Genomic DNA, 9,197 nt, shown 5'->3' with positions numbered 1-9,197 from the left:
GCAGCGGTGTCCGAGTGGGCCGGGGGGGGAGATGCTGTTACTCGGGGGGTTGCACAGCGGCAGGACCTTCTGCTCCCGGTGCGCGGCCGTGGCAGTGCCCTGCGTGGGGACAAGGCCGCTCCCCGGGCGCTGCCTCCCCGCAGCCGGGCGCTCGCTCGCCCCGTCCCGCGCCGACGCCGGGGTCCCGCTCTGGCCCCGCCCCTCGCCCGCCCCTGGGCGGGGTCAGCGCCGTCTCGCGCCAGGCTCCACCCCCCGCCGTTCGTCCCGGGATCCGGCCGCCCGCCCCGAGTCCCGCTGCGCCTCCATTGGCTGGGAGGGCCCGGCCTCCGCCAATCATCGGGTGAGACTCCCGGAAGCGCCCCTCCACGTGGCGGGCTGAGCAGATGGCGGTGCCGCTGCGCGTGAGCGCCCGGGGGGCGGCGGGAGGAGCGGGGACCTACCGGACGGGGCGTGATCGGGGCGTCGCGCTTGGCCGGGGGCGGCTGGGGCTGGAGCGGGCAGTGCAGCGGCGGGGGGAGGGATGGGATGTGGGCGGGGCAGGGGGCGGGTGCCGGGATGGGGTGCCGGCGGGGCGGGGTGGCGGTGCTGGGGCGGGGTGCCGGGATGGGGTGCGGATGGGGTGCCGGTACCGGTAAGGGATGTGGGATCGGTGCCGGGGTGGGGTGCGGGCACGGTGCTGACCCCTCGTTCAGGGGCGGCTGCGAGCGCTGGCGGCGGCGCTGGGCGGCTGCGGGCTGCTGCTGGGCTCGGCGCTGGCGGCGGGCGACGAGCGGCTCTACACGGCGGCGGTGATGCCCGCGCTCCGCGTCCTCCCCCCTGAGGCCGCCCACGGCCTGGCCCTGCGCGCCGCCGCCCTCGGGCTGCTGCCATCTGCCCGTCCCGACGGCCCCGCGCTGGTACGGCTCTGCGGCGGGGGACACCGGGGTGGGGTGGCCAGGGCGGGGCGTGATGGCCGGGGGGTGCAGCCGGAGCGGCGGCGGGAGGATCGCAGGGCCCGGGGGGGTGGGCAGGCAGACGTGTCCCAGAGTGACTCCAGACCCGTCGAGGTCCGTGGGGGGCAATGAGCTCTGCCCGCCGGTGGAGGTGCCCCACAGGGCTGCTGGGGTGGCCCAGGGTGCAGGAGATGGCCCTGGTGTGGGTCCCCCGGGGCAGGCAGCCGAGGAGGACACCCTGTGGGGCAGAGGGGATGGAGGGGAGGGGGCCGGGGTGGCTCCTGCGGGGGCTGGAGCGAGGCCCTGGCTGTGGCTCCTGGTGTCAGTGGGCTCTAGCCCTCCTGGCTCCCGGCTGCCAGAGTGTGACCCGGTCCCTGCCCCGCAGGAGGTGCAAGTCTTCGGCCAGCGGTTCCGCAACCCGCTGGGCCTGGCAGCTGGCTTCGACAAGCAGGGCGAGGCTGTGGACGGGCTGTACAAGATGGGGTTTGGCTTTGTGGAAGTAGGGACTGTCACACCTGAGCCCCAGGAGGGGAACCCCAGACCCAGGGTCTTCCGGCTGGTGGAGGACGAGGCGGTCATTAACAGGTGGGATCTGAGGGTGGCTGCTCCGCCGTGTCCCACGGGCTGGGGTGGTCCCGGCCTTGTGGTCTGTGCTGTGGTTGCTCTTGCGTTGGATGTGCTGAGCAGAGCTGCAGAGACCATGTATCTCCCTCACTTTTCTCCTGTGTCCTGCTCAGGGCTTGTGGACACCAGCCCAGCCCTGAACCTCGTCTCTTCTGGTGCAGGTATGGATTCAACAGCCACGGCCACGCTGCAGTGGAGCGCAGGCTGCGGGCCCGCCAGGAGACACAGCTCAGGCTCACTGGTGGTGAGACAAGCTTATAAACCTTTGCTCTTGGTGTCCGCAGGGTGGGTTTGGGGGTCTCCCAGGTAGCTGTAGGCTGGGAAATGTGCGTAACACCAGTGTCCAGGCACAGGAAGGCCCTGGCCAGAGCGGGGTGCGCTCAGACAGCAGGAACCCTATTGGGGCTGTAGCCTCTCCCCCTTGGGACTGTGACCAGGCACCTTTCTCCTGCCGTTTTCTCTGTGATAGAGGCTGCGCTTGCTTCTCTGGGCAAGACATTTCTGCTGAGACTGGCCAAAGCCAATAGGGCCCCATCTGTGCAGTTTCCAAGGGCAGCCTCCGCTGGGTGGTCAGGCTGGAGGCTGTGGTGCTGGAAGGTGCTGACCGAGGCAGCTGTGATGATGCTCCTGTGGCTGCAGGACAGTCCCAGGCCCACCCTCGTGAAACATGTGGGCTGCATATCCCTGTCTTGATTTTAGCTGGTCCTGGGGCCTCCCTTGTCAGGCACTCTGGCCCCTTAGGTGGCGGTTGGTCCTGCCGCACTGGTTCAGCCATGTCTGTGTTCCAGCGGGGATGCCCCTTGGAGTCAACCTGGGCAAGAACAAGAGCTCTACCAACGCTGCAGCGGACTACATGGCTGGGGTCCGGACGCTGGGCCCTTTGGCTGACTACCTAGTTGTGAATGTGTCCAGCCCAAACACTCCAGGGCTGCGGGACCTGCAGGGCAAGGCTGAGCTGCGGGACCTGCTGACCAAGGTGGGTGACCCTCACAGCCAGCCCAGACCACACCTGCAGCACTGGGTGCCTCCCATCCCCTGACTGTTCCAGCCAGTGGGTTTGCCCCAGCGCAGGGAGGAGCATGGCGGGCAGAGCCACCGAGATGTCCCTTGATCAACTGCTGGTGCGGTGTTCACAGGGTGCCGTGCTCCAGCAAAGGGCATGTGAGCAGTGAGGAATTGCCCTCTGCTCCGCTCCGGCAAAGGGGCAGCGAGCCACCCACCCCACAGCACTGGGAGTCACTGTGGTCCTGTGCAGGTCCTGTGTCCCTGGCCCTGTGCCGTAGGGTGCTCGTCCCATCGGCTGGGGACATGTAGGGAGAGCAGGGCCTGTCCCTCTGCTGCCTGTGGTGGTGGGTGCGCTCATCTCCCCGTCTGGGGCAGGAGGCGTTCCCCATGACACACTGCTCTGTGCCCCGACATGTCCCCATGCAGGTACTGGCGGAGAGGGATGCGCTGCCCTGCGAGCGCAAGCCAGCCGTGCTGGTGAAGATTGCCCCTGACCTCACCACGCAGGACAAGCAGGACATCGCTAGTGTCATCTGCGAGGTGAGGAGATGGGAAGGGGAGGCTGGTGAGGAGCCGGGCTGGTGTGCCTTCTGCCCTCTGCACAGCACGGGGGCAGGACCCCACTGCTCCTGACAAGTCACCTCTCTGAAGGGACAGGAGGACCTGCAGCCCTCTAGCTGCCATAGGGACGGTGTCCTAGGTAGCTCTCAGTCTGTGAGGGCCTCTGTGCATCACCTGGACCTTGGGGACAGTCCAGGCAGTGAGGGGCAGCTGCTTTGTCCCCATGCACATTGCTGAGGTGCTTGCCAGGGGCGTCCTGGCCTGGCAGCCTGGGGTTGAGTGTGGGGGACTGCTCATGGCGGCTGTGTCCTCATGCTGCTGCCCGCCTCAGCTAGGTGTGGACGGGCTGATTGTCAGCAACACCACAGTGAGCCGCCCCAGCAGCCTCCGGAGCAGGCAGCGCACAGAGCCCGGGGGCCTCAGCGGGAAGCCCCTGCGGGAGCTCTCCACGCAGACCATCAGGGAGATGTACTCCCTCACCCGAGGTAGGGGCAGAGTAGGGCTTGGGGGCGCCTGCTGGCATTGCCCGTGCTCTCCTGACCCCGCGCCTGCCCACAGGCCGGGTGCCCATCATCGGCGTGGGTGGGGTGAGCAGCGGGCGCGATGCCCTGGAGAAGATCCGTGCTGGAGCCTCGCTCGTGCAGATGTACACAGCGCTTGTGTACCACGGGCCGCCGGTGGTGGGGGTGGTGAAGCGGGAACTGGAGGAGCTGCTGAGGTGAGTGGGGAGCCAGGCACCTCCCCAGGGAGTCCCTGGGCCCAGGGTGGCTCTCGGCAGCCGCGTGCTGGAGCACGAGCAGTGGTACCACGGGGCCGAGCCGCAGTGCCAGGCTGGCCCAGCCGTCACACACATCCCTATCCCTGGTTAGGGAGCAGGGCTTCAAGAACGTCATGGAGGCGGTTGGAGCAGATCACCGGTGCGGAACCAAGATCTAGCCAGGAGGAGCAGTGGCCAAGCAGGGACAGGACACTTCCAGTGCTGGTCAGGCTGGGACTGAGCTGAGGTCCTGGTGCCAGCCCCTGAGAAGGGTCAGTGATGGGCGAAGCTGGGGCTGCACTGGTGGGGAGCAGGGGCGGGGGGCCTCCACACTGGTGCCTCTGTCCAGGGCCGTATTTTGGCTTTTCTGTGTCTGGGGTCCCCAGCAGAAACCAGTGCTGGGCAAGGCTCTGCTGGGTGGTGAGGAAGGCCGCTGAGGGGGACAGCCCTGTGGGTTGGAGGCAGTCCTGTGCCCTGGTTCCTGCTTCAGTGCTTCCCCGTGGTCACACACCTCCCTGCCCAGAGCCATGGGCCAAGCTGTCCCTTCTGCCAGGGACCCCGCAGCCCGAGGTGCCTGCTCTGGCTGGCGCTTGTTCCTCCTGCACCGCAGCCTCCGCAGGAGTGTCTGCCCTCCTTGCCCTCCTCCCCTCTCCGCACGTGGTCCTGTAACAAACCCGCCAGCCCCGGGTCCTGCCTGAATATCAATAAATGTTTGGCTCACCTGGTCCTGTGTGCTGCTCTGGGGACATCCCTTGGGTTGGAAGGATGCAGCCTGGCTCTCCTCAGCCAAGCGGGATCAGCTGTCTTTACATTGTTCCCAATCAGTGCATCTTTTCCCAGTGATAGAAGCTGCAGGGTAAGCTGGGCTCTGGGATGGATCCACACAAAGTTCATCAGGGCTCCCCTTGAGGAGACCTCTGCCTGAGGCTGGGCCCTTGGGAGGCGCTGGGCACCGTTTCTTCCCTTTGCTGCCGGTATGCAGATGTTTGGAGACAGCTGTGGTTATGCCCTGTCACTCGTTATGGAAAGGCACTGTTTGTTCATGCTTTTGGAGGCTCTCGGTTTTGTATTTGGGGCCTCTGGCATTGGCTGCTGCTTTCCTCGGACTCCCTGTGGTCATCTTGGGCCTTTCTTGAGCAAAACATCTTGATTTGGACATGGTGTTCCCTCTTCAGTCTCTCGCAATCCACCCTGCAGAGCAGGATTGCGTCAGAGCACTTCACCAAGCCTGTTTACAGGAGGAGCAGCACTGCTGACCCCACTCGCAATGGCCCTCGGCTCACATCAGGGCTGTCACCTTCTGCACCAGACCCTTTGTTTCCTAGCTTCTCTGCTTCGGACAGGTGGCACTTACTGCTGCCCTAACAGGGATGCGACCTGGTCCGTTGGCCGAGGTTTTGATGCGCTTTCTCTGGAGAGCGCCCGGGAGGCACTTGCTCCCAGTCTGAAGGTGACTGTCATGCCTGTGGGATTGTGAGCTTGAGTTTCACCTTGTCCCACAGCACTCTTGTCTGTGCTCTGCAGCTGATCCAAGACTGTGGCTTGGAGACATTCAGTGCCTTGCGCTGCCACGGCAGTTGCCGGTGGTGTTGGCCTCGAGCATGGCCCTGCGCTGGCATAGCCCGGTGTGCGGTGTGCGGTCCGTGCCCCGTGGGCAGGCTGGGGCAGCTTCCCGCACCTTCCTGCTGGCAGTCCCTTTGCCTGAGCTAACCTTGAGGCTGACGAGCGGGCACCACGGCGCAGTCGCGTAGTTTTTTCTCCCCCTGCCAGGGCATGGCAGTCTCCTGTGGAGGGACAAGCCTGCTGCAGTGGGACAGAGCTATCTAAGCCTGCTATCATCAAATGCCACAGCACCTTTCTAAGTGCTGGCATGGTTCATGGATCGGAGCTGTCAAGCCCTGATGCATCCTGTGCTGGATTCTAGCCTTCTGTGCTCCAAGGGTGGTTGGATAAGTATGACTGGTGCTGGTCCAGAGGTGTCAAGCCCTGCATTGTTTAGGGGAACAGGTGCCCCATGAGATGAGAGGAAGCTTGCACAGGATGGGAAGGCTCCTTCTGGGGTGTCTGGGGCCACACACAGATGTCCCTCCTGAGCCTGAAGGACTGGAGAGTCCGAGGGGCAGGAGGGGCTCTAGAGAGACCCCCACCAGGCCAGGCTTCGATGGCTCAGGGCTGGGGCTGGCCCCCCATGTTCCAGACGATTTTGGGGTGGCCTCCCTGCGACGCTGTCACGCTGGGGTAGGTAAGAGTGTCGGTGCCTGTCCCCTCCGCACCGTGCTGCCCCTCGGTTGTGCTCCTGCTGGAAGCAGACTCTGCTCGTTGGAGCAGGCTGATGTGCTCTGCCTGGCGCCCTTGCTGCTGGCCTGCCACATCCAGCTGGGCACGGGCCAGCGATTGCCGCTGCGAGTTCCCGTAAGGCTGGGCTGGGCCCTGGCCTCTGCTGACAAACAACCTGCACCCGAGGGGACGGGGGCTGCCGGGAAGCGGGGCTGGAGCCTGCTGGGCAGGAAGGGGTGGGTGCTTGTGGGAAGAGGTCAGCTTGGCCGCAGTCCCTCAGAGCCTGCAGTGAGCTGGCATGGGACATGCTGCACCCCTCGGCCAGCCGGGCTGGCACTGCCCAGGGCTCTGGTAGCCCCGAGCCCTGCTGCACCCCACCTTTGTGTCTGTCAGGGTGTGCCCCGGTGGTGGGCACAGCCAGGCACAGGATGGGATGGCTCCTGTGCCCCAGCTTCACCTGCCAGCACCGGGGCGGCTGCCTGCACCCCGTGGGGCTGCCGCGTGCCCCCACAGGGACTGCTCTGAGTGGTGGCACAGGGCAGTTTTGCAGGGAGCAGTGGCTGTCTCTGCTTTCTGTGAACCTCAGCTGGTGTCACAGCGCCAGGGCACCAGCGTCTGCAGCCAGATCCCTCCCTGCATATTTGTAGCTGCAAAATCCCAGAAACTCTTGGCGCACTGGCTTCCCATGGGGGCTTGGGCAGGCTTCCCGGGAGCCTCTGCCAGGCCGGCTGTGAGCCAGGTGGGGCTTTTTGTGCTCCTCCTGCTGGGAAAGGTGCTGGCTGCATACAGCAGGTCAGGAGGTCTGGGAGCACACAGGTCTGCACCAGGGCGAGGGAGGTGGCAATAAAAGGGATCAGGAGGGAGCCCTGAACGGCATCGGCTTGCAGAGGAGGCTGCTGTGAGGAGAGGGAGCTACAAGCATGGGGTGAGCATTGTTGGCACGTCCCTGCACATACTCGGTGCTGTGTCTGTCTGCCTTGCCTGGCTGAGGACCTGGCCCTGCGGTGGGCTGTGGCAGGAGCTGTGTTGGGACTGAAACGTTCTGGGTCCCAACACTGCAGACATCCTCCACAGCAGTAGGGTCCAGGTATGGCCCAGGTGACTTCTCCAGGCTGTTTCTCTACTGAGTGTGCCCTCTCTTCCCTGCAGACCTGCAGTGCTGCTGATTGCTGGCCTGGCCTGGACTGTGCTGGAGACTGCAACTGCCTCCGGTACCTTCCAGGGCAAGGGCGGGAGCACTGGGGCTCAGATGAAGCCAGGGACAGCTTGGCAGGGAGCAGGCATGGGGCAGGGAGGACAGGACTGGGGAGGGACCTGCCAGAGCCGGGCGCGATGTTCTGGGCTGGGTCCTCTGGGAAGCTGAGCATCCTCTGTCTGCAGAGTGGAGCTGTGCAAAGCCTGCGGAGATTGAACATGGCTATGTGGAGCACCTGATCAAGTACCGCTGCAACCCGTACTACCAGCTGCGTGGCGCCGGTGATGGTGAGGCATGCGGCACGGGCACAGCACCCAGGGACGGGGCTTGTCCCCAGCTCCAGGGGATGCATGGGGCTGCACCGAAGCTGCATGATGCAGCTCCCCTCCACCTTCCCACCTTCCTGGGGGGGACGAGTAGCTACCCCCACTCCCCCAAGCCCTGGGGAGTTGCAGGTACCTCTGCACCTCCCTGGCTGTGGGGTCCATCCCCCGCCTTGCGGGGCAGGGGTGCTAACTCTGGTTTCCCTCCAAAGGCACATACAAGTGTGATGAGGATCACGCGTGGGTGAGCCCTGAAGCTGGCAAGGAGGTGCCTGTCTGTGAGCCAGGTGAGCGCAGAGCAGCAGGGGCTGGGGCTGCAAGGGGCAGAGTGGGTGGGAGGCTGTGAGGGGTCTGCCTGGGCAGCTGAACGGGCTCCTCGCAACCCCGATCCTCAGTGCTGCTCCCTGGGGCTGCTATGGGCCAGGAGGCACCTGGTGCCTGCTGGCCTCAGACAGCTCATCAGAGCCCTGCTCTGCCCTATGCAGTGTGTGGGAAGCCGAAGAACCCCCCCAGGCAGATGCAGCGCATCATCGGGGGCCTGCTGGCTAGGAAGGGCAGCTTCCCTTGGCAGGGCCGGCTAGTGACCCGCCACAACCTCACCGTGGGGGCCACACTCATTGGTGACCAGTGGCTGCTGACCACGGGCAAGAATGTCTACCTGAACCACAGTGAGGACACCAAGCCAGAGGAGATCGCGCCTACGCTGCAGCTCTTCCTGGGCAGCCAGAAGCAGCTTTCCTTGGACATCGAGCGTGTGGTGCTGCACCCCGGCTACCCAGAGGCTGTGGATCTGGCCCTGCTGAAGCTTAAGCAGAAGGTGCTCCTTGGAGAGGAGGTGATGCCCATCTGCCTACCCCAGAAGAACTACGTGCGTCCAGGGCGGGTGGGTTACGTCTCAGGCTGGGGCCGAGGTGCCACCTTTGCCTTTCCCAACATGCTGAAGTATGTGATGCTGCCTGTGGCAGAGGGCGAGAAGTGCAGGCAGTACTACGAGGCACGGAATAAGTCCTACGGGGTCCACCCCATCCTCAGCAATGACACCTTCTGTGTGGGCATGAGTGAGCTGCGGGAGGATACATGCTACGGGGATGCCGGCGGCGCCTTTGCCGTGCAGGACCCCAATGATGACACCTGGTACGTGGCCGGCATCCTCAGCTATGACAAGACCTGCACGGCCTCCAAATATGGTGTATACGTGGATGTGCAGCGCGTCCTGGACTGGGTCAAGGAGACGGTGGCGGCCGGCTGAGGCAGGGCTGTGGGGGAATAAAACTGCTCCACACCCAGCTGCAGGCTCTGTCTGTGCATGGCGCTACGGGGGCGTGCCTGTGTGTGTCTGTGCGTGGGGGTGAGCGTTGTGTGTGCACCTGCCCCTTGGAGGGGGTGCCTGTGGGGTCCTTGCAGGGCTTCCCCTGGGGGGGTGGCGGAGGGGCCTTGTCTGCAGGGGCTGCCTGGGGCTCTGTGGAGTTCTTCCCCCCATCGCCCCCTGTATGAGTGTGACTGGTGCTGGTCCAGAGGTGTCA

At 65.0% G+C, this 9,197-nt stretch overlaps 2 protein-coding genes across 3 annotated transcripts; both read left to right on the top strand.

The window, feature by feature from the left end:
- The first annotated feature begins 95 nt into the window (after positions 1 to 95).
- On the top strand, positions 96 to 4,561 carry DHODH (dihydroorotate dehydrogenase (quinone)). 2 transcript variants are annotated; one of them, XM_063334976.1, is made up of 9 exons: positions 96 to 401; positions 693 to 896; positions 1,318 to 1,517; positions 1,718 to 1,800; positions 2,345 to 2,532; positions 2,988 to 3,101; positions 3,454 to 3,607; positions 3,681 to 3,840; positions 3,992 to 4,561. In XM_063334976.1, exons 1-9 carry the CDS (start codon positions 384 to 386, stop codon positions 4,056 to 4,058), a joined length of 1,188 nt encoding a protein of 395 aa, XP_063191046.1. In that variant the 5' UTR covers positions 96 to 383; the 3' UTR covers positions 4,059 to 4,561. The 2 variants fall into 2 exon arrangements, with proteins under 2 accessions (XP_063191046.1, XP_063191047.1); XM_063334977.1 differs by lacking the exons at positions 96 to 401; positions 693 to 896 and adding an exon at positions 460 to 631.
- A 2,377-nt stretch (positions 4,562 to 6,938) lies between these two features.
- LOC134515695 (haptoglobin-like) lies at positions 6,939 to 8,960 on the top strand. Its single transcript, XM_063334944.1, has 5 exons — positions 6,939 to 7,081; positions 7,306 to 7,367; positions 7,537 to 7,638; positions 7,887 to 7,961; positions 8,160 to 8,960. Exons 1-5 carry the CDS (start codon positions 7,077 to 7,079, stop codon positions 8,921 to 8,923), a joined length of 1,008 nt encoding a protein of 335 aa, XP_063191014.1. The 5' UTR covers positions 6,939 to 7,076; the 3' UTR covers positions 8,924 to 8,960.
- Positions 8,961 to 9,197: the final 237 nt, after the last annotated feature.

This window comes from Chroicocephalus ridibundus, chromosome 4 (assembly GCF_963924245.1).
Source record: "Chroicocephalus ridibundus chromosome 4, bChrRid1.1, whole genome shotgun sequence".
In the NCBI taxonomy this organism is placed as follows: domain Eukaryota; kingdom Metazoa; phylum Chordata; class Aves; order Charadriiformes; family Laridae; genus Chroicocephalus; species Chroicocephalus ridibundus.
The sequence above is the reverse complement of the archived record's forward strand: the minus strand, read 5'-3'. Positions and strand labels throughout refer to the sequence as shown.

Coding starts and splice junctions, on each gene's coding strand:
- LOC134515695 (XM_063334944.1), top strand. Junction 7,368..7,536: donor GGAGACTGCAACTGCCTCCG/GTACCTTCCAGG, acceptor CTCTGTCTGCAG/AGTGGAGCTGTGCAAAGCCT. Junction 7,962..8,159: donor GGTGCCTGTCTGTGAGCCAG/GTGAGCGCAGAG, acceptor TGCCCTATGCAG/TGTGTGGGAAGCCGAAGAAC.
- DHODH (XM_063334976.1), top strand. Junction 3,102..3,453: donor TCGCTAGTGTCATCTGCGAG/GTGAGGAGATGG, acceptor TGCCCGCCTCAG/CTAGGTGTGGACGGGCTGAT. Junction 3,608..3,680: donor GATGTACTCCCTCACCCGAG/GTAGGGGCAGAG, acceptor GCCTGCCCACAG/GCCGGGTGCCCATCATCGGC.